This window comes from Ovis canadensis, chromosome 2, assembly GCF_042477335.2.
Source record: "Ovis canadensis isolate MfBH-ARS-UI-01 breed Bighorn chromosome 2, ARS-UI_OviCan_v2, whole genome shotgun sequence".
NCBI classification, from domain to species: domain Eukaryota; kingdom Metazoa; phylum Chordata; class Mammalia; order Artiodactyla; family Bovidae; genus Ovis; species Ovis canadensis.
In genome coordinates, this window is record NC_091246.1 from 2,817,348 (window position 1) to 2,844,078 (window position 26,731).

The 26,731-nt window shown below is 43.2% G+C and overlaps 2 protein-coding genes across 7 annotated transcripts in view; one reads left to right on the plus strand and one right to left on the minus strand.

Annotated features, from left to right (window-relative positions):
• LOC138432516 (protein CutA homolog) overlaps window positions 1-5,127 on the minus strand; it is a 21,754-nt gene extending 16,627 nt beyond the window's left edge. The window contains exons 1-2 of one of the 5 annotated variants that reach the window (XM_069573824.1): window positions 1,767-1,877; window positions 1,136-1,350 (exon numbers count right to left, since the gene is read on the minus strand). In XM_069573824.1, the coding sequence (XP_069429925.1) occupies window positions 1,136-1,350; window positions 1,767-1,770 (219 nt within the window). In that variant the 5' untranslated portion in view covers window positions 1,771-1,877. Of the gene's footprint in view, window positions 1-1,135; window positions 1,878-4,669 lie in introns of those variants that run through there. The other 4 variants (XM_069573828.1, XM_069573825.1, XM_069573827.1 and 1 more) reach the window with 4 other exon arrangements.
• Window positions 3,725-25,215, plus strand: PSMD5 (proteasome 26S subunit, non-ATPase 5). 2 transcript variants are annotated; one of them, XM_069573822.1, is made up of 10 exons: window positions 3,725-5,383; window positions 11,553-11,697; window positions 12,715-12,828; window positions 13,261-13,389; window positions 14,937-15,046; window positions 18,512-18,654; window positions 19,397-19,588; window positions 21,162-21,271; window positions 21,676-21,816; window positions 24,366-25,215. In XM_069573822.1, the coding sequence occupies exons 1-10, from the start codon at window positions 5,211-5,213 to the stop codon at window positions 24,621-24,623; spliced, it is 1,515 nt and encodes a 504-aa protein (XP_069429923.1). In that variant the 5' UTR covers window positions 3,725-5,210; the 3' UTR covers window positions 24,624-25,215. The 2 variants fall into 2 exon arrangements, with proteins under 2 accessions (XP_069429923.1, XP_069429924.1); XM_069573823.1 differs by lacking the exon at window positions 3,725-5,383 and adding an exon at window positions 6,481-6,575.
• Window positions 25,216-26,731: the final 1,516 nt, after the last annotated feature.

Below are 26,731 nucleotides of genomic sequence, written 5' to 3' on the forward strand. Positions count from 1 at the left end.
AGTGGTGTCACATGGGCGCAGAATACATATGCCAACATGTTTCCTAATAGAAACATTATACTTATTACTGTGTTTGTAACTTTTTCATATTTATATCTTTACATCTTTTCTAAGTTTACATTGTTTCAAAATATTTTATGTATCCTCTCAATTACTTCATTCTGCCTTTTTCCTTTTTTTGGCACTGGAGTATCTAACTGCCTAACCTTTAAGAGGTTATGGTTTTGTTTTTATTTTATGGTCACACCCCGAGGCATTCGGGACCTTAGTTCCCCAACCAGGAATCACACCTAACTCCCCTGCGCTGGAAGGTGCAGTCCTAACCACGGGACCGTCGGGTTCCTCCTTAAGAGTCTATGGTTGACTTGACAATCTGTGTTAAGGCAGAAGGGGCCTAAGAAACCACCTAGTGTTTCTAAATTTATAACATACCTAGTTTTAAGGAATTTGGAAACACTCTGAAATTAACATTGTGTTTATCTATACACTTTCCTTGGGTGCAAATCCAGAATTTTCACACACACCCCCCCCCAAGAAAATCTATAGTCCCCAAAATATTAAGCATCATTGACGTGTGCCAGTTAATTAAGGGCCAAAGAGGGGAAGAAATCACCAGAAAAGTGAGCAGCGGAGCTGGGCTAGACCCCTGGGCTTCAACAGTTCTCCTTTCCGCCACGCGGCCCTGCCCCAAAGGGCAGCTACCACCAGCACCACCAACAGGCACTCTGCAGCCACTGCCAAACTTCACATGTGAAGATACTTCAGAGATGAGACAGCAGAGCCCCAGAAAAATGAGACGGTGATGCACCGGGAAGAGGGAGCCAAGCTAGCCCGGGCCTTAGATGAGAGCGCGCCAGCAAACACCCTTCACCGCCCCCACCCTCCTGGGCAGAGAAACAGCCCAGCCGCTCCTCACAGGCAGAGCAGAAAGGGGTGCTGGTGATTTTCAGAATCACACCGCGATCTCCAGGACACTGGGTGGCACCTCCAGGAACTTCACCATCCACCCCCTACCTGCCTGCCCCCAGCTCAAAATCCCAGGAGTATACAACACAAATGCCCCTTCCTCCCTCAGTCCCCAGGCTGGAGGTTTAGAGGCGAGAGGACTCACAGCATCATACTGTGGAACACTCACCAAGAGGCATATAAAGATAGAGGGCCGAGCGGAGCCTGGCAGAGGGCACCGTGAGCCCAGCCTGTCCATGGCGTCGCTGGTGACTGAGCCAGCACCGGCTATGGCAACTGCAGCCTGAGCAAAGTCGCTGGCGGACGGATGGGCTCCAAGGGCCCGAGCCCCTCTCCCCTTACCACCTGCTGCCTGCCCCACCGCCCGGCCAGGTCCCAGCCAGGCTGGCCGGAAGGAGAGGGTGGAGGAGGCGGGGAAAGAGGGACTCATTTTTCACTGGGCAACTCTCTAGAAACATATAACCCAAACACCCCGTGCAAACCTCCAACCCATGCAAAAACAAAAATACCAATTTTCCCTCCCCATTCTCGCATATACCAAAAACCATAAAATCCCCTGAGGTGTACAGATTAAAGCTTCTTAGATATATAAAACCTTCAGAAACCACAGCCCACAAACACAAATACACAAAACTGTTCCACTGAGGCCCATCCCACCAAAAAGAGAAAATAAAAACAAACCCAAATAAATGAAGCCCACACGTGGCTGACTTCATGTCCCCCCCACAGCATCTCCCTTCTAATCCTCCCTGGTTTAAAACAAACACTCCTGCTGCTGACTGCTCTCCCTGTAAACCCACCCATCTTTCAAGGCCAGCTGGTCTGTGCAGCCTTTACCAAGGTTAATCCCAAGGTCCCATTTCCCCTAAGGCACTCTGTCCACATTTAACGTCAGCTGCTAAAACAAACTCAAAAGCAGCAAGCTAATGACTGACTGTTACCCTTTGGGGACAGAGTTCATTGTTGTCAGGGGTTCCATTTTTTTAATCCAGCTTCTTAATGTGAAATTTCTTAATTTTTAAATGACCACACTGCTGGTAAGACCCTAAGTAAATTTTAAGCCAAGGAAAACTACTCTTTATCTTGACTGTAGTAGTGATTACACAAACAGTAAAAAATTCAGCAAACTGTACACTTAAATTGGTCAGTTGTGTTCTGTGTAAATAGTACCTTAAACAAAGCAGGTGGGGAGGAGAATGCTGAAAATCAATTAGGAATTGTTTTAAATTGGGCAGACAAAACAAAACCTACCTGGTTCCCAAATTGGCAGGCAAGCTGCCAGTTCACAGCTTCTGTGTTTAACTACCTGTTTACCTGTCTGCCTTATTCCTTGGGACTATTATTCTTAAAAGGCCTGATAACACTTTCCAGCAAAGCGCCCGACAAAGTCAGCTGTAGCCCTAGTTCTATCATTTATGATGGCTGAGTAGACTCAGGCAAATAACTTAACCTCTCTGAGCTTTGGGGGCTTTTTTTTTGTAAAGAAAGAGCTAATACCTCTTTCATAGATCTAAAGTGAAGATTAACAGAAGACAAATGTAAGAGTGTTTTATAAAATATAAGACCACGTCAGCATTTCAAGAGCAGTCTCATGCCACTACCAAACAAGGTTAACTCAGAAAACCTCCAGCTGTGATTGAAGAACTTAGCATGTATGAAAGAGACAAGGTTAGAAGCAAGGAGGCTGAGTGGCCCTTACACAACCCTTTCCATTCAAAGTCCACTGAAACTAATCAAGACTGCGATCTTTTAAATCCGTTATATTAATAGGAAAGGTCACTGTTAATGACCATTTTACCTTAGATCCTGAGATGACGTCCCAGAATTTAGCACAGGTTCCTGCACAGATTATGTTCAGTAAATATTTGTTCAGTGACTAAATGATACAGATGTGTGACTGGTGCTGACAAGGATGGTCATGATGAAGGTGATGTTGGGGCAAAGGATGGCAGGGGATGAACTGCTGTCTGGAAGAAACCAACTTTGGATTCTCTTTTCCTTCAACTCAGGCACCTCTACTCTCTTCAGAGTCAATTCCAAGGTCAGATTCCAAATGTCCAATTCTGCATTTATGGCCTTGGCAGATCCTTCAGATCTAGTTAAGAGCCTCAGTGCCCCTGCCTGATATCACAGGCTCTTCTGGAGGCATCTTGCCTTCTTTCTTTCCTCCTCCTTACTGGATTCAGAGGTGAACTCAGACTCTTCAGAGTCAGATTCTGTACCCATCTCTTTCATCCACAATACTGTTTGTATCTTCCTTCTCTTTCTTCAGCTCCTCTACTTTATTTTGAAAGTTGTTCCGCACCTCTTCTATAGGTATACAATTTATTGAAGTCTCTTTTTTAAGGGCCAAACCTCAATCCAGGAAAGAATCCATATCAATCGCAGCATGGATGAGGTCTGATACCTGGTGTAGGACAGCATTGTTTCCTTAGGTTCATCTTTATCTCTGGTTCCAAAGATTTGCCTTCTTCCTCTCAAGGTACAGACGTGTATCTATCATCTCAAGATGACACAGACTCTCTGTTACTGCCAAAGCCTGAAACTTAAAGTTTCATATTGATGAATTTAAAGCCCATCCAATTTGCAGACTATGATTTCTTTTTCAGCTTCTTTAGCTCCAGGGAACATTCATAATCATTCATAACATCAGAGCAAAGCTTCCAGCAAGCTTTATCAAGAGCATCTGGTTTTTCTTATCATCCGTCACCTCTTTTATTATTACCATGTTTCTTTTAAAGTGAGCAAAGGATTTTTTTTTTTTTCCAATGCCATGGGCAAAGTGGTCAAACATATGCTTGGTGTAATACCCCATGAATGCTTCAATTACACTCTGATCCAAAGGCTAAAGATAGCTAGTGCCTTCCAGACAAAGAAACATAGTAACAACCTACGGATGAGCAAGGAAAAATGAGTCTGGGTGATTGGGAACACTATTAGCAATACTCTGAAGGCAAGATTTGGGGGAGTTAAATAATTCCAGGCTCAAAGAATAAAACAATTATGGAGCCAATCCAAAATGAGGGTAGCTGTTAACAATAAGATTAGTGATCGCCAGAAAAACAAGAAAGCATATCTTTTTTCATAAAACAAGCGGAATTTGGGGTCTTCATAAAGCAGCAACGGGCTTATCATTTTGTCACCTGCGGCACTGGCACGAAATGTAAGGGAAATCCTGTCCTTAGCGTCCCCTAAGTTTCCCGGATTTCTGTCTTTTCCCCCAAAAGTACACAAAGGCAAGCACTTCCAAAGCAGGTTCATTTCCTTGATGGTTTAACCTATTGAGGTTAAAGCCTCTACATCTGATCAGTTTCTAGAGTTGCTTGGAATACGTGGGTGGTGACTGGGTATTTAACGGATCTTCCATCAAACTCGAATTTCGCAGTCTATAGTAATTCCTAAACTCAAACCATCCCTTGCTCGCATGAAAACTCGTCTGGGTTGTCCTTGCCAGTGGTTTCCACCAGTTGCATGGAAACCTGCTTGGCCTGGCTGCAGATAGCTTTCCGCGATTGCCGCCCCCCTTCCTGCCCCCCATCCTAGACCGAAAAGATTAACTGAAGTTTCCATCTTCTCGATGTTTACATCCTTGGGAATGCACAGCACCTAGGGAGCAGACGCGAGGAAAAACTCTCCATGCTGGCCCAGAAGGCCTTCTCGTTTTGCGTAAGGGTGTGCACGGCCCCACGTCGGTGTTACTCACGCCTTCTTCCAGCTTCTCGAGAATTTTCATCTTCCCGAGGCGTGACCCTTCGCCTCCTCTTAATATGTGTCTGGCCGGGGAGCAGGATGTTCACGGCCTCCGCTCCGCCCTGTCGGCCTAAGCCTCCACCACAGCCTGCTTTTAGAGCCAGGGGCCCAATGGCAAGGCCGTTTAACCTTCGGTTGGTTCTCATTCTCACCACTCCGCTTGCCAGACACTGACCCAGCCTTCGCCCTCAGTGCGACAGAAGCAAGCAGACCAGACACTCGGGCCCACAGAGCGGCACCCACGATGACGCACGGCTGCGACCCCGTAACTACCGGCGACCCCAGTGAGCCCCGGTCTCGCGAGGCTTGGCAGCTCCCGAACGCGCGCGGCCCGGCCGCTGAGCAACGCTATTGGTGCGTCCGGGGCGATTTGGGCTCAGCCAAGCCTCAGGGAAGGGAGGCCGCGCCGGGAAGATCTCGCGAGGCTCGAAGAAGCGCGCCGCGAACCGGGGGCGGGGCGGGCTGACTGGCGAACCCTGGCGGGAGGGGGCATCATGGCGGCCCAGGCGCTGGCGCTGCTGAGGGAGGTTTCGCGGCTGGAGGCGCCGCTGGAGGAGCTGCGCGCTCTGCAGTCGCTGCTGCAGTCGGTGCCGCTCAGCGAGCTCCGCGAGCAAGCGGCGGAACTGCGCCTTGGTCCGCTTTTCTCCCTGCTCAACGAGAACCATCGGTGAGAGGCCCCTACAGCTTGAGCGGGGGAGAATGACACCCCTAAGTATGGAGCCGGGGATCGGGGGTGGTGACGGGGGAGGCTTTTCCTAGTCTCAGTGAAGGCTGAATGTAGATGAAATTTCAGAGAGGAAGGATCCAGGGCTGAGAGGCAAGAGACGGGGTTCAAGTCCAGGCTCTGCGGTGTGCCCCTGGCGGTCGTTTGGACTCGCTGCCTTGATCCTTGAAATAGGAGGCGAAAGGCAAGGTTGCCCACCTATAGGAAGGGCTCCTCCAACACGTATCCAAGTCCTTGACTTTTTCTCTCCTCTTTAGAAGAGGTGCTCTCCTGGCGGCTTGGTAGGCTCTGTCGATATTTTAAATTCACATACCCTTGATCCAGTAATTCTTGTTACAGAAATGTAAGGTGGAGGTATACTGACACACAAAATGTACTGTATCTACAGGTTTATTCACCACAGAAGTTGACAGCAAAAAGCAAACAACTACGAGCAACCTGAATATCTCTTAAAAGGAGCTTCTTAAGTTATGCCATATGACTATGGAACAGTATGCAGCTGTTAGAAAAATCGAGTAGATATATCTATCTCTCTGTATATATGGACATAGATCTTTAATATATATTGGTGAATGAAAAAATTGTTGGAGTTTATAATCCCATTATATGTAATTAAAAAAAAGAATTACAACCCTCTCATACCCACATGAACACTGGCCAATGTAACATTAGACATATCGGAAAGGTACGTCAGAAGCTATTAATATGGAAATGGAACTTAGCATGGTAGGATGGCATTTTACTTTTCACTTTATTCACATCTGTAGTATTTTATTTTTAAATGCTTTGTATTTGATCATCGATAACCTAAAACACTTTTAAAATGTTTGTGATCCAGAAATTTAAAAGCGACCTTCCTTCTTGAAAAGACAATGAGTCACTGAGTCAAGACTGGATGATTTCAGAGGACTTTTTTGACTCTGACCTTCTAAGAGTTCTCTCTTTTTCATTTGTGTTATCCCTTCTTTAATTATGTTAGTCAACATTATTTAGACCTGTTTATTAAATCCCTCTTATATGTCCATTTTATTTCAGGCCCTCATTTTCTCCCTCTGCTAGACCTGTTGCATTGGTTTAATTTCTCATTATCCCTGAGTCTACTTTTCCAGTGTGTGCTTCCAGCGATGCAACCACGGTGAGCTTCTCAGGTTGTTTGGCTCCCGGCTTCTCCGTGGTCTCCCAGGGCCTTGGGTGTGAAAGTGAGACTCGCCAGTCTGGCATTCGGACCCGTACAGTTGATTTTCACCCTGCTTTTCCAGCCTCATCTCTCTTCTCCACTCTACACGTATTTCATCTGCTCCAGCTACCATGTGGAGCTAATTACTTTTCCTTAAGCATGACTTGGCACTTTTCTAACTGGTTATGCCAGTCGTACTAACTGAAATACCTTCTTTCCTTCTCTCCAAATCTGTCATCTTTTAAGGCCCAGATTAAGTGTGTTCCCCTCCAAAAAGTCTTTCTTGGTCACTCCAGTTGTAGAGACAGATCTCAGATCTCCTTAAGGACATTATGGTTATTTCTGGTAGTGATCCTTGACATTTTTGCCTTATGTTGTAATTCCATATGTGTTTCATTCTAGTGTGTAAATTCTTTGATGACAGGGGCCATGTTTTCTTCATCTCTGCATCCCTCCTAGGGTGCAGCACATAAAAAGATAGATGCCAAATAAAAGATGCATAGCTTTTGGACAGCCCAACTAGTCCAGCCACTTTATATTGTACCTGAAGAGACTTTCAGTGGCTACACCATAAGTTAACACCAGGAATGCAGTTGGGACTGAAATGAAGTGGAGTTTGAAGAATAAGGTCCGTGGGGGAGGTAGTTCGCCGTAAGGAGGAGCAGTACTCTAGAGAACGCTGTCACTGGAAACTTAAAGACGGGAGCAGACACCAACTTGTGGGAATAACTCTCTATACATTGAATTGGCAATCTCTAGATGTTTTTCTGTTTCTCTGGGCTATATATTGGTTCAGGATCTTTCCTCAGTTCAGTTCAGTTGCTCAGTCGTGTCTGCCTCTTTACGACACCATGGACTGCAGCACACTAGGCTTCCCTGTCCATCACCATCTCCCGGGGCTTGTTCAGACTCATGTCCATCGCGTTGGTGATGCCATCCAGCCATCTCATCCTCTGTCATCCCCTTCTCCTCCCACCAATCTTTCCCAGCATCAGGGTCTTTTCCACTGAGTCAGTTCTTCGTATCGGGTGGCTCAAAGAGTAGAGCTTCAGCATCAGTCCTTCCAGTGAATATTTAGGACTGATTTCCTTTAGGATGGACTGGTTGGATCTCCATGCAGTCCAAGGGACTCTTAAGAGTATCCTCCAACACCGCAGTTCAAAAGCATCAGTTCTTCGGTGCTCAGCTTTTTTTATAGTCCAACTTTCACATTCATACATGACTGCTGGAAAACCCATAGTTTTGACTAGATGGACTTTTGTCGGCAAACTAATGTCTCTGGTTTTTAATATGCTGTCTAGGTTGGTCATAGCTTTTCTTCCAAGGAGCAAGTATCTTAATTTCATGGGTGCAATCACCATCTGCAGTGATTCTGGAGCCCAAGAAAATAAAGTCTGTCACTGTTTCCATTGTTTCCCCATCTATTTGCCATGAAGTGATGGGACCAGATGCTGTGATCTTAGTTTTTTGAATGTTGAGTTTTAAGCCAACTTTTTCACTCTCCTCTTTCACTTTCATCAACAGGTTTTTTAGTTCCTCTTTGCTTTCTGCCATAAGGGTGGTGTCATCTGCATATCTGAGGTTATTGATATTTCTCCCAGCAATCTTGATTCCAGCTTGTGCTTGTGCTTCAGCCAGGCATTTCTCATGATGTACTCGGCATGTACTCATCTCGTACTCTAGCAAAGAAATGCTCAAAATTCTCTAAGCCAGGCTTCAACAGTACATGAACCATGAACTTCAGATGTTCAAGCTGCATTTAGAAAATACGGAGGAACCAGAGATCAAATTGCCAACATCTGCTGGATCATCAAAAAAGCAAGAGAGTTCCAGAAAAACATATACTTTTGCCTTATTGACTATGCCAAAGCCTTTGACTGTGTGGATCACAACAAACTGTGGAAAATTCTTGAAGAGATGGCAATACCAGACTCCCTGACCTGCCACCTGAGAAATCTTGACCTGCAGGTCAAGAGGCAACAGTTAGAACTGGACATGAAACAACAGACTGGTTCTAAACTAGGAAACGAGTACATCAAGGCTATATATTGTCACCCTGCTTATTTAACTTATATGCAGAGTACATCATGAGAAACGCTGGACTAGAAGAAGCACAAGTTGGAATCAAGATTGCTGGGAGAAATATCAATAACCTCGATATGCAGATGATACCACCCTTATGGCAGAAAGCGAAGAGGAACTAAAGAGCCTCTTGATGAAAATGAAAGAGGAGAGTGAAAAAGCTGGCTTAAAGCTCAACATTCAGAAAACTAAGATCATGGCATCCGGTCCCATCACTTCATGGCAAATAGATGGGGAAACAATGGAAATAGTGACAGACTATATTGGGGGGGCTCCAAAATCACTGTAGATGGTGACTATAGCCATGAAATTAAAAGACCCTTGCTCTTGGAAGAAAAGCTATGACCAACCTAGACAGCATATTAAAAACCAGAGACATTACTTTGCTGACTAAGGTCTGTCTAGTCAAGGCTGTGGTTTTTCCAGTAGTCGTGTATGGATGTGAGAGTTGGACTATAAAGAAAGCTGAGCACTGAAGAATTGATGCTTTTGAACTGTGGTATTGGAGAAGTCTCTTGAGAGTCCCTTGGACTGCAAGCAGATCCAACCAATCCATCCTAAAGGAAATCAGTCCAGAATATTCACTGGAAGGACGATGCTGAAGCCAAAACTCCAATATTTTGGCTACTTGATGCAAAGAACTGATTCATTGGAAAAGACCCTGATGCTGGAAAAGATTGAAGGCATCAGGAGAAGGGGACAACAGAGGATGAGGTGGTTGGATGACATCACGGAGTCAATGGACATGAGTTTGAGAAAGCTCCGGGAGTTGGTGATAGATAGGGAAGCCTAGTGTGCTGCAGTCCATGGGGTTCCAAAGAGTTGGACACAACTGAGCAACTGAACTGAACTCTGCATGTAAGTTAAATAAGCAGGGTGACAGTATACAGCCTTGTCACACTCCTTTCCCGATTTTGAAGGAGTCGGTTGTTCCATGTCCGGTTCCAACTGACCACAGGTAAGGTGCTCTGGTATTCCCATCTCTCTAAGAATTTTCTGTAGCTGCTTGTGATCCACACAGTCAGAGGCTTAATCACAGAAACCTATAGCCATTGGCAATCACTCTACTTCCCCCCCTCATCCCTCCTCCAGCCCTGGCAAGCAGGGTCTGTGAACACTGGTGTACAGTTATTGTGTGGACATACGTTTTGACTTATCTTGAGAATAAAAAAATTAACTACTCTCTTGGGCTTGATTGTGCAAAGTGCAGTCACTAAGTTAAAAGGATATGTTCATTTGCTTTGAATTGCTGTGTGTTGCTGAGCTCAGTCATGTCTGACTCTTTGCGACCCCAAGGACTCTAGCCTTCTAGGCTCCCCTGTCCATGGAATTTTCCAGGCAAGAAAATTGGAGCAGGTCTCCCTTTCCTTCTCCAGGGGATCTTCCCGACCCAGCGACTGAACCCGCATCTCTTGGTGCCATGCATTGGCAGGCAGACTCTGTGCCGCCTGTGGAGCTGTGTGTTAGTATATGGCTTAGTTCCCTGTTAAACAGGCCCAGTTTAACGATATAGTCCTGTTAGTAGTATATGAGTGCCCATTTATTTGTATGGCCTATTAAGAGACAAGGAAATGACTCGTGAAACACCTCTATCTGCACCTGGTAGTCATCAAGTTCTGCTTAATTTGCCTCCTTAATAGCTCTTGAATCTTTTCCCTCTTCTCCTTTCTCACTGTTACTTCCTCCTTTTTGCTCCTTTATCACCTCTCACCATCAAATAACTTCTAACTGAAAGTTTTTTCTCTAAAACTGATGCAGTGATTTCTACAAGTCAGATGTCATTGTGTTCCTTCTCTGCTTTAAAACCACTTAATGGCTTTCCGTTACTTTCTAGGAAAAGGCTAAATTCCATAGCAGGACGTGGAAGACCCATCAGAGCCCAGCTTCTGTGCGTCCTTCCTGTTTCGCTTTTTGTCGGTCATCCTCCTCCCCGCTTCTCCCCCACCCCGTCATCCCAAGTGCCCTGGGGTTCCTTGAATGCACAACACTGTCTCATTCCTTTGTATATCCCTTTGTGCTCATACCCCCTTTGCCTGGAACACTTCTCTTAGCTAACTCCCATGTTTTCTCAAAGCATCGTTTAGGTGTTACCCTCTGGGAGGCCTTCCCTGAACCCCATCTTCTTTTCTGAGCTCCTTCAGCTTTCAGCCCTAACCTGTAGCCTTTATCTACCTGGATTATAGTTGCCTATTTTTCTGTGTCTTCCATTAAATGAGCTCCTTGAGATCAGAGAATATATCTTATCCTTAGAGAGTATATATATATATCTCTCTATATATATATCTCCCTAGAAATCCCATGGATAGAGGAGCCTGGTGGGCTTCCGTCTATGGAGTCGCACAGAGTCGGACACAACTGATGCGACTTAGCAGCAGCAGCAGCACAGACATGGGACATAACAGATACTTAGTAAATGTTGAATGAATTAGTAGAAGTGGTCTTTCAAAGGGAAATCTCTGTGCGGAGGAGAGCCTTATTAAGCTTGGTGTCAGATATTAAGGTTGTTCACTTCAGCTCAATTGCTTAGTTGTGTTCGACTCTGTGACCCCATGGACTGCAGCACACCAGGCCTCCCTGTCCATGACCAACTCCCGGAGCTTGCTCAGACTCGTGTCTGTTGAGTTGGTGATGCCCTCCAACCATCTCATCCTCTGTCGTCCCCTTCTCCTCCTGCAAGCTTTCCCAGCGTCAGGGTGTTTTCCAGCGTCAGGTCTTCACATCAGGTGGCCACAGGATTGGAGCTTCAGCATCAGTCCTTCCAGTGAATGTTCAGGACTGATTTCCTTTAGGATTAGGTTGTCTCTTCCTACCTGGTGGGACAGGAATTGATGGGATCTATGGTGTCTCCTCTAGGGAACAGACTACTTTGTGTGTATCCATCCTGGAGAGATTGCTGCAAGCTTTGGAGCCAGTTCATGTGGCCCGGAACCTCAGGGTTGACCTGCAGAGGGGACTGACTCACCCTAATGAGTCTGTAAAAATCCTCACTCTGTCCCAGGTATGAATATTTTACTAGCACGTAATGGAATCAGCGTTTAGTGACCATCTGCCCTGGGCCAGGCTCTGTGCTGGGTGCTAGAGAGAGAGAGAGGTGAAGAAGATGCATGCTCTCTCTGTCTGTAAGAATTATCCAGTCTAGTGTGTGTAGCTAAGTATAACTGGGGAATGCAAGCTGAAGTAAGAAGTTCCAATAAGTACCAGCTGAATCAGTTCTTCATCAAATACGGAGTTGCTTTTGTCAGACATTTTACCATATGATGTTAGTATATGGTAAAATGCCTGATACAAAAGTTGTTAAATAAAGCCTGTTTCTTTCCTCCAAGGAGCCCCAAGTCTAAAAAAAAAAGATTGCCATGGTAAGTCTTATTATAGTGGCACGAATGAAGTACTATTATAAAGGTCACAATTCCAACAAATTGACAGTAACTCTTACCAGCCTGGTAACCAAAATGCTACTGTTTGGGTAAAGAGCTGCTGCTGAGGATTATCATGAAGGGACAGAAGCTGAGCAGTTAGTTTTCCAAGAGATGTTCAGTTGCTGTTTTTTCTTTTCTCCTCTAAAGTATTTATTCAGGAAAAGGGGAAGGTATCAAGTTACCCATTAACCATTTCCTTGCAGACACTCTGGCTTTACCTATTTAAGTTTCATTTAATCTTTATTATGATCCTGCAGCTAAGTATTGCATTCCTATTTGACAGACAAAAAGTTAGGCCCAAAGAAGTTAATCTGCTCTTGCAGTTAACCACTGAAAGCCGACAGAACGTGGATTTGTGCTGTGTTCGCTCACTGAGGTGTCTCAAACTTTAACTCGCCTGCTTTGTTTTTTTCTTTCAAAGACGTGACTATGCCATCTGTGTGTTTGACTTTAATGAATCTGAGTCATTTGGAATTTTTAATGACTCATGGCTATAGTCAGTAACTCCTAAAATAACTACACTAAGGAAATTTGACTGTCATGTGTTTCCATGTTGCCCTGCCTTGGAAGAGTATTTCTGATTGTTTTTTTCCTTTCAGGTTGGAAGGATTGTTGAAAATTCTGATGCTGTTACTGAGATTCTAAATAATGCTGAATTACTGAAACAAATTGTTTATTGTATTGGTGGAGAGAATCTGTCTGTAGCTAAAACGGTGAGTCAGCTACAACCATCGCCTAAACATGCAGTGACGATGTCCTAAAAAACAGAACGGCCTTCTGGATTGAGAGGTGAAGGTTTAGAATTAATGATTTGTATAATTGAATTTGCAACCTCATATCGATCGGATCAAATAAATAAACGGTTGTAAAAAAAAAAAGCTAGTAAACCCCTTTTATTTTCTAGAATACACATGTCTAAATTATCCATCATAGAGCTTATATAAGTTGGGTTGCTTGATAAGAAACTTTCTATTTTCTATTGAAAATACAGTATATCTTTTCCAATTATAAGTAAGTATACGTAAAATGTAGTGAATGCTTTTTGGATAAGGTGCATTCCATACACTAATTTTCACTTCAGTCTTAGGAAGTAGAAAATACAGTTTGGCATTTTGACTACTTAACATATTTTCTTTCCTTCTAAGGCCATTAAATCCCTGTCAAAAATATCACTGACCCAAGCTGGACTGGAGGCTTTATTTGAAAGTAATCTGCTGGATGATTTGAAAAGTGTCATGAAAACAAATGACATTGTTCGGTATAGAGTCTATGAGGTAAGACTAAAAGCATACTCTCTGGTGCCTGTAATTCAGAATGCAGTAAGGCTTACATAAAAAGGCAAGATGGCTCATTTGACATGTATTTATTGAGTGTATAGTCTATGTTGGGCCCTATACTAGTCGCTAACAGTGTAGAGATGAACTGCCAGCCTGATGTGTGAGACAGTCATATAAAAAATGTTTATATCGCCTGCAGTGTTGGAGACCTGGGTTCTGTCCCTGGGTTGGGAAGATCCCCTCGAGAAGGGAAAGGCTACCCACTCCAATATTCTGGCCTGGAGAATTCCATGGACTGTATAGTCCATGAGTCACAAAGAGTCGGGCTCGACTGAGCGTCTTTCCCTTTCGCTAAATACTACTGATATAATAGAGGAGATACCATTGAGATTACACTTTGAAAAAATTAGCATAGTAGTGCTAGTAAGAAGCAGCTCTGTACTGAGCAGTGTGCTGAATCCTCTCATCTATACTGTCTTCAGTTCTCACAGTAAATCCTATACTTCATTATCATTATTCTCACTATTAATGGAGTCGTTTACCCAAGACCATTCAGTTAGTAGACTGTGTATTAAAAATGAACCTTCTATAGCCTAATTCCCTCTTCAGAACAGTCTGAAGGGGGAATTATGTTGCATGTCTTAACATGTAAGAGTCTTAGTTTTCCTTGTTTGTATAGCTATTTCTTGGTGTCCTGAGTCCTTAACCTCTATTGAACTTTCAATTGTTGGGGTTTGTGAAGGCAAGCTAGGCCGTGCTCATGTTCAAAACAAACCCCTGATTCTCTCCATTAAAAAATACCCCTAAAGGGACACAGCAGCAACAAAGGGACCCTGGCTCACAGCCCACACAGCTGGATATTGGACCTCCAGCTCATTCTCTGAGGCCATCTCCTCCCACCACGTCCATCCATTCAGTCATCACACGGCGTCGGCTTTAGTCAGACTCACGCGCTTCTCTTCCTTGGTGCAGCTGCCGCAGCCCTGGCCTTAAGCCACCAGTGCCTCTCACCTGGAGTGCTGGGCTTTCCCCCAGATGGGTCTGCCAGCTTGCTTTGGCTCTGCTCGTCTATTGCCGCGCGCAGTCAGAATGACCTTCTAAAGGCGGAATCCGATTCTGCCATTCCTCTGCCTAATATCCTTGGTGCCCCAGGCCTCTGGGCAAGCACTCAGAACACACTTGTGGAATGAGTAACTGAACTGCTGACACATGGAGTACATGGATGAAGGAGTGATTTTTACAGTCTGTTTGTTGTTGCCGACAGGGGCTTTTGTCCCAATTAATGGTTTCTTTTTGAAAAAGTCAAGATATGCCCAGGTATATGGAGTGTTTCTGTGCCAGAGTAGTTTCTTATGAGTTCAACAAAGTTGTCCTACTTGTGGAGACAAATTACGGATTTTTAAAAATTCAGTTATATTAAGTACATATGTAATTTGTACCAGTATATAATATACTTCCTAGCCCTGCATTTAACTTAAAATGCCATCTAACAAACAAGTTTGGTGCTCTTTTCACCTTTCTGCTTTTTCTATTTTTTCTCTCAGCTAATTGTGGAGATTTCTTCTGTGTCACCAGAATCTTTGAACTACTGTACCACCAGTGGGTTGGTAACCCAGCTCCTCCGAGAACTGACTGGTGAGGATGTGCTGGTCAGGTACGTTGATGGAGAAAGTTCTTAAAGCAGAATGTCTTCTGGAGAGCCAGGAGACAACCCAAGGGCTAGCATGACCTCCCCTGCCTGGATCCTATGCTCAGGTTGCAATCTCCGGACCGATGTATGTCCTGAAGAAGGGGCATTTAGAACACGACTCACCTTACGTGATCACAACATACTGGAACTTAGTAAAGCCCTTCATGACAGTTTAGCTCCTTTTGAATAACTGTTCCCTGTCCTTAGGCCTGTGTGCGCTTTAGAAGGTGCCAACCACATGGTAACTGTCGTTTTGTATTGCTTAACATGTTAGCATGCACATGGGGTGTGTGTGTGTGTGTGTGTGTGTGTGTGTACACACGTGCGCATATATGGTTGTTTAATCACTAAGCTGTGTCCGACTCTTTTGTGACCCCATGGGCTATAGCCTTCCAGGCTCCTCTGTCCATGGAATTTCCCAGGTAAGAACACTGGAGTGGGTTGCCATTTCCTTCTCCAGGGGATCTTCCTGACTCAGGGGTTGAACCTGAGTTCCCTACATTGATGAGTGAATTCTTAACCACTGAGCCACCAAGGAAAGTAAAGTGAGAGTCACTCAGTTGTGTCTGATTCTTGGTAACCCCATGGACTGTAGCCCGCTAGGCTGCTCTGTCCATTGAATTCTCCAGACAAAAATATTGGAGTGGGTAGCCACATCTTTCTCCAGGGATCTTCCTGACCCAGGGATCAAACCCAGATTTTTTGCGTTGCAGGTAGATTCTTTACTGTCTGAGCCACCAGGGAATCCCATTGCATATACATATTGATTTTTGTTTCTTTGCTTGTTTCTTTTGGCCATGCTGTGCAGCTTATGGAATGTTAGTTCCCTGACCAGGGATTGAAACCAGGCCCTAGGCTGTGAAAGTGCTGACTCTTAACTGCTGGACTAACAGAGAATTCCCGACGTGCATATGTTTTGATGTTGTTAAGTAGTAGCACTACAGCATGACAGAATAAAACTTGGCCTCTTGAAAATGAGTGAGAGCCTTGGTTTGCATGCATCTCTACTACTTAGTAGCTGTTTGACTTTAGATTATTGTAACCTTTCTGCACCTGAGTTTTCCTCATCTCCTTGATGACAACAACATGTATGCCAGCAAATTTGGAAAACTCAGCAGGGGCCACGGGACTGAAAAAGGTCACTTTTCATTCCAATCCCAAAGAAAGGCAATGCCAAAGAATGCTCAAACTACCACACAATTGCACTCATCTCAGATGCTAGCAAAGTAATGCCCCAAATTTTCCAAGCCTGGCTTCAGCAATACATGAACTGTGAACTTCCAGATGTTCAAGCTGGTTTCAAAAAACGCAGAGGAACCAGAGATCAAATTGCCAACATCTACTGGATCATCGAAAAAGCAAGAGAGTTCCAGAAAAACATCTATTTCTGCTTTATTGACTGTGCCAGAGCCTTTGACTGTGTGGATCACAGTAAACTGTGAAAAGTTCTGAAAGGGATGGGAATACCAGACCACCTGACCTGCCTTTTGAGAAACCTGTATGCAGGTCAGGAAGCAGCAGTTAGAACTGGACATGGAACAACAGACTGGTTCCAAATAGGAAAAGGAGTATGTCAAGGCTGTATATTGTCACCCTGCTTATTTAACTTCTATGCAGACTACATCATGAGAAACGCTGGGCTGGAGGAAGCATAAGCTGGAATCAAGATTGCTGGGAGAAATATCAATAACCTCAGATATGCAGATGACACCACCCTCATGGCAGAAAGTGAAGAAGAACTAAAGAGCCTCTTGATGAAAGTGAAAGAGGAGAGTGAAAAAGTTGGCTTAAAACTCAACATTCAGAAAATGAAGATCATGGCATCTGGTCCCATCACTTCATGGCAAAAACATGGGGAAACAGCAGAAACAGTGGCTATTTGTTTGGGCTCCAAAATCACTGCAGATGGTGACTGCAGTGAAATTAAAAGACACTTACTCCTTGGAAGGAAAGTTATGACCAACCTAGACAGCATATTAAAAAGCAGAGATGTTACTTTGTCAGCAAAGGTCTGTCTAGTCAAAGCTATGGTTTTTCCAGTGGTCATGTATGGATGTGAGAGTTGGACTATAAAGAAAGCTGAGTGCTGAAGAATTGATGCTTTTGAACTGTGGTGTTGGAGAATGCTCTTGAGAGTCCCTTGGACTGCAAGGAGATCCAACCAGTCCATCCTAAAGGAGATCAGTCCTGGGTGTTCATCAGAAGGACTGATATTGAAGCTGAAACTCCAATAGTTTGGCCACCTGATGTGAAGAGCTGACTCATTTGAAAAGACTCTTATGCTGGGAAAGATTGAGGGCAGGAGGAGAAGGGGACGCCAGAGGATGAGATGGTTGGATGGGATCACCGACATGAGTTTGGGTAGACTCCAGGAGTTGGTGATGGCTGGGGAGGCCTGGCGTGCTACAGTCCATGGGGTCGCAAAGAGTTGGGCACGACTGAGCAACTGAACTGAACTGAGCTTGATGACAACTCTGTAAATGTTGTCATTTACAGCATTAAATGTGAATGACAACTCTGAAAATGAGGATTAAGTGAATTAACCATAGAGACCAGTACAATGGCTGATATAGGCTCTATATTGGGAAATGTTAATTCCAGTCTCTATTCCCAGCTCCCTACTCCTCCCTGAGTCCCCTTTGATATCTGCCAAGTGTTTCCTTGGATATTCCACAGTTTACCAACACCTCCTCACTCCTAAACACTTGGTTTGCTTCAAATATTTTGCTGCTATAAGAGCACTATAGTTACCTTTGTGTCCACAGGACTTTGTTTTCCTTTTCTTAAATGATTTTTTGATTGTCTTCTGTTCTTTAACTGTGACTGAATTTGTTAAACTCACATGTATAAACCAGTCCTCAGTTAATGCTATCTCAAAACATTGGAGTTAGGTTGTTTCAGAGCTTTCATAATAAGGAAATTATTTTGTTAAATTTCTTTAACTTAGTATCAGAGTCAGTGACATAGGAAAAAAACTTGCAAATAGTTAATATATCTTAGGATCAACTATAAAAATACTTGTTTTAGTTACATGAGGAAATTTTTTCATGGTTAGGCTTTAAATGATACCAAAGAATTATTTTTTAAATATGTGGTAGAAGTAATTGTGTTAAAAAAAAATAGTCATGTTTGACATTACAAGATAAAACATAGGTTTAGAAACTCTTTGAGGAGGGTTGTGTTATAATGGAAACAAGGAGCAGCCGTGGGCCTCGTATTAGAAGACCACGGTTTGAGTCATAACTGTCTCGGAAAAACAGTACGATTGTGATTCTGGACAAGTTACAATTTTCTCATCCTTCTGTCCTCATCTGAAAAGGAGATCCAGGATCATTGACCTTTCACATTTGGTGGGAAGAATTAAATAAAATAACCTGTATAAAAACAGTTTATAAACTGTCCGTCATATGCAAAACCTTGGCGTTTCAGAGCCACCTGTATAGAAATGGTGACATCGCTGGCCTGTACTCATCATGGACGACAGTACCTTGCTCAAGAAGGAGTCATTGATCAGATTTCTAACATAATCGTTGGAGCAGATGCAGATCCTTTCTCTAGCTTCTATTTGCCAGGTAAGAAATACTTGTGGAGTTGACAGTGTGTGTTTTGATTCAGAATTACTCTTTGACAGGGGAGGCCAAGAGTTGTTTTCTTTAGAGCCAGTTTCCTCAAGATGATGCCCGTAGGCCCTTAATGAAGTGGAATCTTGCTCTGGGAGCCACGTGCTGTTGATTCTGATTTTCAAGCAATGTTGCTATTTAGAGCATTACGGTGTTTCCCTTGACCCTCAGTCAAAAGAGTCATAGATAAAACTACCAGAATGACATTCACAGCATGTCTCACAGAGTTGTCAAAGCCCGAGCTGGAATCTTTAATATGGACTTGCTCTAGTCATTCTGTTCTAGGACATGGTCGGTTACTTTTTCTTGAGCACTTTCAGAAACTGAAGGTTTATTTTAGAGAGCCTTGCTCATTTCATTGATGAACGTCTCTGTTTAAAATTTTCTTCCTGAAAATGACTCCAGACTTGCCTTCCTCTGATTCCACGGGTCCTCGTTCTCTTCTCCTTTTTGCTGATGACAGTGCTTCAGTGTTCAGACTCAGATCAGCTGACACCCTGGGGTCTCTGTTCCCTCAGGACGGCACAGATCCTTCAGTACCTTCTTGTGGCCTCTCTGGTTTCTGGGCAGCACAGCACCATAACCTTTCTCCCCTTTCTGGCCTGAAGGTTATTACTGTCCCGTGAAAATGTGGGGCCCACAATTTGTGTTGTCTTCTTTCTCTATTAAAATACACTCTTCTAAATATCTTCAGGGTTTGTGAAGTTCTTTGGAAACCTGGCCATAATGGATAGTCCTCAACAGATCTGTGAGCGTTATCCTATCTTTGTGGAAAAGGTCTTCGAAATGACAGAAAGTCAAGACCCCACCATGATTGGTGTAGCCGTGGACACAATTGGAATTCTGGGATCCAATGTTGAAGGAAAACAAGTTTTACAGAAAACAGGTTGGTATGACTTGTTTTGGTTTTCCTTAAGGCTCACTCTCTCTCTCTCGTTTTTTAAAAATAAGAATGAATTTGCTGCTATGCTTAACTTCATTGTAGAAGCTGGTTTTATAGGACAGTCTTCTTAGCATGACCTGTGACTAACCGCTAAAAAGTCTCATAATAATTACTGAATTTTTTTTTTAACTTGACTGGATCAAACACTGTTTCCCTTCTACATCTTCTTAAATAGTATTCATGGTACAGAGACTGTAGTCTGGAGTCAGAAAGACCTGGCTTTTTGTCCCAGTTCTAACACTGATGTAGCTTTTTCAGCTTCTTGTATTCACTTCACTGCTCTCGGCTTCATTTTCCTCATATATAAAAACAGCATAACAAGTGTTAATATTTCTCAGGGTTATTCGTATTTAATGAAAAGACACCTTTGTTTAATATTTATATGTCAAGGAAGGTAAACAAAAATATGTTATAAGATTTTATGCCAAGAGTGATACTTTTATGGCACAACCATGTATATCTTGCAAGTACTGTGAATTCTGCACACCAAAAAAAATGCACAACACTGTTAAAACCCTTGTGAAATAGATGTTAAAAATTACTAATGTATGTGCTGTTGTGTTTCATAGCTAGTATCCATGTCATATGTCCTTTTCCAAGTGCTCGTACCTATAACATATAACCCTCTTACAGTAGTGCAAAGAACACACTAGTGTCACTCTCATCTTACAGATAAAGTAGCTGAAACTCAGAGAAGTTAAGAACATTTTTTAAGATCATTCAGATTGTGGGGCAGCTGCTACTCAAATCCAGGTCCATTGATCCCAGATCTCTACACTTTAACTTCTAGAAGTTGTATTGCGTATGAAATCTCATTGTTGACATGACACCCATTAGGATGGCTGTTGTGGTGGTGGTGTTTTTTAAACAAAATACTAAAGATGTGAAAAATGGGAATGCTTGTGCACATCTGGTGGGAATATAAAATGGTGCAGCTGCTGTGGAAACACTATGGTGGTTCCTCGAAAATTAAACACATAATCACCATATGGTCCAGCAGTGCCGCTTCCAGGTATATCGAGAGCAGGGGCTACATGGACACACCTGCGTTCACTCATCGCATCATTCACAGTAACCGCAAAGGGTAGAAACAAGTCATGATGAATGAATGGACATACAAAATGTGGTGTATATACATTCGGAGGAATATCATTCAGTCTTTTAAAGGAGTGTAATTCTGACGCATGCTACAACATGGGGGAACCTTGAAGATACAGTGCTCAGTGGAATAAGCCAACACAAAAAGACAGATTCTGTATGATTCCACTTACACAGCGTACCTGGACGAGTCAGATTCACAGAGACAGGGTGGAGTAGTGGTTACCAGGGGACATGGGGCAGGGGAAAGGGAAGTTGCTATTCAGTGAGTGCAGTTTGAGGTGGTGATAATGTTCTCGAGGTGGATGGGCAGTGGTTGCACAACGGTGTAAATGGATCCTTTTAAAAATGGATAAATGATAAATTTTATGTGACGTGTATTTTACCACAATAAAAAGTATCTTGTTTTTCTTCAAAGGAACTCGCTTTGAACGCTTGCTCATGAAAATAGGATATCAAGCAAAGAATGCCACAACAGAGCTCAAAATCAGATGTTTGGATGCATTGTCATCTCTTTTTTATTTACCAGTAAGCAGTTTGGGAAGTTAACAAAGGACAATGGGATATTTGGGGGAGAATAAATCTGTATAATACTAGTTAACTTACTCTAAATTTTGACCAAATAAATGCCATCTTTCTCACTCTTAGTGAAAGAAGATATCCTTCTTTATATGACTAGTGACATTTTTCTAAGTTAAAGTGGAATCATAGAGTATCAGAGCTGGAGAGGACCCTAGAGATTGCTTAATCAACCCCATCGAAACAAAACGAAAAAGCAAGCCAAAACAAATCTGGGGGAAGTCAGGGCTGTGCTTGGGGAAGAGTGCTCCACACTTGGCAGAGACCACCCAGCTGGTTAATGGCAGGGTGTGATCAGAACCCAGGTTTCCTCGCTTCCTAGTGCCTTGAGATTTTCCTCTTGTCTCGTGTAGCCTGAGCAGCAGACTGACGACCTCCTGAGGATGGCGGAGTCCTGGTTTTCTTCTTTGTCTCGGGACCCACTGGAGCTCTTCCGTGGCATCAGTAACCAACCCTTTCCTGAGCTACACTGTGCCGCCTTAAAAGTGTTCACGGTAGGCAGCCTCTTCTTTTCCACAGGCCCTTCTGGGACTCTGCCCCTCCAACACTTGAGTGCTTACAGTGAGCCCGTAAGTTTCTGCCCTCTGCTATTAGTGTAGACTAATGAGGGAGACAAATGTGTGAACAGATTGTTTCGGTGAAAGCTATTAGATGCCGTGGCAAATGTTTGGGGTACTCAGGGATCACAGTTAACTCCAGAGTCCTTACCTGCCATCAAGCAAGCCCTTACTGTCCTAGCGCTGGTCTTCCCGCAGCCTAATTTCCTGCCGTTCCCTTTTGGTCCTGGATGCTCTAGTGATAACAGGACTGCTCCGGTCGTATCTCTGGACCCTCTTGTATTCTCTGCAGGCAGCACTCTTCCCTGACTCTGCTTGTCAACTTCTATTTATTCTTCCAAGGGCTAGCTCAGATATCTTTTCAGCAAGCCTTGCCCAAACTCATAAGGTTGACTTCAGCAATGCTGACTTTCCTACTTTGCATTTCCTAATTTATTCAGCAAATATTTATTGAGCTTCTGTGTTAGGTTCTGGGGATGTAACAGTGAACAAAATAGACAAAGACCTTCCTTTCGTGCAGCTCCCTGTCTATGGAGGGACCCAGGCAGTAAATATAATTATATAGTTAATTGTATAGTTACAGATGTGGTGAGGGTTTTGCCTCTGTGTTCTATTTATTACACTTGTTGAAAATGTTTATTTGTTGACCTGTTAACAGAGTTTATTGAAAAATAGGAACCATATCTGATTTAACTTTGTAGCTTCAGCACTTACTGTGGTTCCCTGGGCTGGTGGAAATGTAGTAATATGCCCTTTAGTAATCTTAACAATGGGATCTCAGGTAGCATGCTTGGACTGGAGAGGGAAGGAACAGGAGAGGGGGTGGCCAGACAGGGAAGGCTTCCTCCAGGATGTGATACAGTCTGCGTCCTGAAGGACACAGAATACCTGCCAACTTCAAGAATGCGGTTTTTAGACTGTTTCACTCTTGTTAGCAGCCACTGTGATGGGCATTTTGGCTCTCGCACTGGTATTCTTGTTTTAGTCGCTAAGTCGCGCTTGGCTGTTTTGTGACCCCATGGATTGTAACTCGCCAGGCTCCTCTGTCCATGGGGTTCTCCAGGCTAGAATCCTGGAGTGGGTTGCCATTTCTTTCTCCAGGTATCTTCCCCACCCAGGGATCTAACCCACATCTCCTCCATTGACGGGCTGATTCTTTACCACTGAGCCACCTGGGAAGCCCAGTCTCTATATTGCTTTATTTTTTCCTACTCTTCTACCTTACATTCACTTACTCAGCCATAAACAATTTTTGATTTACTGGTTGGGGCAGCTGTTTTTATTTCAAACCCCCCCCCATCCTCAAATATTGTTAAATAGGTGGATGTTTCTCGCACTGTAAGGTTGTCGCGATGCAGAGTCTCAGTCGGCGGTTCTGGGATACAGCCTGAGAGCCTCAGTTTCTAACAAGTTCCCAGGTGATGCCGATGCCGATGGGCTGCAGAGCACATTTTGAAGGGAAGAGACAGGCTGTAAGCTTAATTGTTCCTTGTTAAAATATAGTAGTGAGGTTTTAAAAAACATTTTTGATTATAAAAGTTGCTTATTCATTACTTTTAAATTTGGAAGAGATTGAGAAGTAGCAGGTTTCAAGCACACAGCACACCTGTTTTGGTGCTGGTGTCAGCATTGGTCTTAGTGTCTGTCTGTGTACTGGGGAAAACGTTCAGGCACGGTCTTACCTTGCTACCTCGGCCTGACTCACTTCCCCTTCCTCGCTTTCTCAGTGTCTGTACTGCCGTGAGTTCAGGGTTTACAAGCGCATGTGTGACTTCATACTTTTACTGCTTATGCATATATCCTTAAAATACAGTATTTCAAATATTCTTGAGCTTTACAAATGGTATCATGCTCTTCATATCATCTGCAATTTGCTTTTTCTCTTTAGCATGTTTTTAAGATTTGTCTGTACTAAAAGAGGCGGTTGGAAAGTTATCAGCATTTCATTGTGTAGCCGCAATGTGTCATTCTCCAGTAAATGAAGATTTAGATAGCATCCATCACAAATGATGCTACAACGAACATTCTCAAAAATACACTCTTGTGCACGTGAACAGGCTTCTTTATGGTAGTCTTTTCTTCTCTAGTCGTTAATCTTTCCATCGTTGTAATTATGCCATGTGTGTAATTTGGATCTACTTTTTTCATATAACAGATTTACCCATCTTTATAAACATTATTCTTAATATATACTTTATTTCTAATTTTTTATTGCTGTATCCCCTAATTCACTAACCCATCTTCCCACTACAGGGGATTTATAGTGTACCTTTCACACTGTAATGAGCATCTTTGTATCCAGAACTTTAAAAAATATTTAGAGTATTTTCTTAAGTTAGAGTTTTAGGAGGAATTTACTTAGGGAAAAAGTAACATTTTTAAAGTTTGTGTTGCCAAATTTTTTTCTAAGGTTTGTGCCATTCCATTAACACACCTAACTTCTTAAGGCTCAGCGGAATTGTGTTCTTTTCCCCCTTCCATTTCAGGCCATTGCAAACCAACCCTGGGCTCAGAAACTTATGTTCAACAGTCCAGGTTTCGTAGAATATGTGATGGATCGGTCCGTGGAGCATGACAAAGCTTCAAAGGATGCTAAGTATGAACTGGTGAAAGCACTTGCCAATTCCAAGACAATTGCAGAAATCTTTGGGAACCCGAATTATTTGAGGCTCAGAACTTATCTGAGTGAAGGTCCGTACTACGTGAAACCTATTTCCACAACAGCAGTGGAAGGAGCAGAGTGACTTCTTCCAGAGCGTAGACCGTGTATTGACCAAAATTTCTCCTAAGACGTTTGGCTCCATCTGTATTCTTCAAAACAAGAGACTGCCCTCGCCCGCCCAGAGCTATCATGGAGTGTCTAACGCAGTTTTATCACCCACATTTGTTGTCTTTCCGCATTGAAACTCAATGTAAAACCAGGAAAGCAGGCAGACTTCTTCATGATTGAACCGGATGTTTCTCAGATTCCTTTTACTGCCTTAAGCTCTGCAAGAAGATGGAAGTTTTGTTCTCCTCCCAAAGAAACTTCATGGGCTTACTCTCTTATTTTAAAATCCACTTTAACTAAAATGGAACCAAATTGTTTCTGAATTCTTTTCATCCCCACCCCCTCACCTTTTTTGGGGTTTTTTTTTTTTTTGGAGGGGGGGTCCTTTTCTCCCTTCTGATTCTACTTTCAAAGTCTTGGATATTTAATATTCTTTGAAAAACAAGTAATATGCAGTCTTAAAATTATGTTCCCTATACTAAGAATAAATACTTTTAATAAGATCTCTTGATTTTTTGTTACTATTATTCCTTTGAAAAATAGAAAATAAATCTTTTGAAGATGTTTCTAGTGTTCCTTGATGCCCTTTTTGCTCTACATCAATGCATTTTACTCTGTTGTGGTTTGGGCGGTAGGAAGCGATAACATGCTAAACTGGAAAGGTCCCCGAACTGTCGTATTAGTCATTGGTGGTCATTTTTGAGAGCTTTAATTTTTGACATTCAGGTCAATATTGAGTTGTTCAAAGAGAGGGAAATTGACCCCTAATAACCCGGGTCAGAATGGAAGGCTCCCTTTGCCTAAACCAGGACACCATCTCACTGATTAACAAAGGATGCACTTATTTTTCATTGACAGAAAGTGTTCCTACCTGTTTTCTAGTGTTCTGCTCTCTAAACGGCAAAGCTGTCACCAATCCAGAGGTTTTTATGTGAATATGTTATCAGAGTGTGATGATTCAGAATGTAGAAGTAGGTTTCTTTCAAGCCATGGTGACATCGATAAACTAGCCCTGCTCTGTTACAAAATGATTCTCAAGTGACTGGAATTTTCTTGTCCCAGATTAGTTATCGGTCTTTCACCCTCTCTGGTATCCCTGAGTTCCGTTTGTCCACATTCCCATACTGGCCATTTTCCTACTGCTAATACCGCTAAATTTCTGTTGTTTTAAGCCACCTAGTTAGTTGTATTCTGTTAAGCACCTCTAGGAAACTAATAGAGTATATGGTGGTTGTCACCAAGTCACGTCCAACTCTGCAACCCTGTGGACTGCCAGGCTCCTCTGTCCATGGGATTTCCCAGGCAAGAAGACTAGAGTGGGTTGCTATTTCCTTCTTCAAGGATTCTTCCCAACGCAGGATGAAACTCCTGTCTCCTGCAGTGGCAGGCAGATTCTGTACCACTGAACCACGCAGGGAAGCCCAATAGAGTGTCTACGTAACGTGTGTATTTGTTGCATCCCATTTGTAAAACACTGCCTAATTAGGACTTGATGGAAATTGTTTAACCAACCCACCAGGCTCCCCCATCCCTGGGATTCTCTGGGCAAGAACAGTGGAGTGGGTTGCCATTTCCTTCTCCAATGCATGCATGCATGCTAAGTCGCTTCAGTCGTGTCCAACTGTGTGCGACCCCATGGACTGTAGCCCACCAGGCTTCTCTGTCCACGGGGTTCTCCAGGCAAGAATACTGGAGTGGGGTGCCATTTCCTTCTCCAAGTTAATATATACTAGGTAGCTAAAACTTTTAAATGTGATCCCACCATGCAGATTATGAAAAATGTTTCCTGCTTGCAGACAAGATGAGCATTTTGTTAAAAGTCCTCACTTACTGTTTTCTTTACTTCTGAGCATTCTAAAAGGTCAGTCACTGCTGTGGCCCCTGGAGTCATGGCAGTTCCACAGAACGTGATTCTTTTTTTTTTTTTTTTTTCAGAACGTGATTCTTAGAAACCCAGTGATTATAAACGCGGAACAAGACTTCTGAGTTGCAATTCAAGTTTATGTCCTCTCCTTTCTAGAAAGAAGGTTTTATTTCAAAGAGAATCACGTTACACCAATTTAAATTTCTTAAGATGAGATC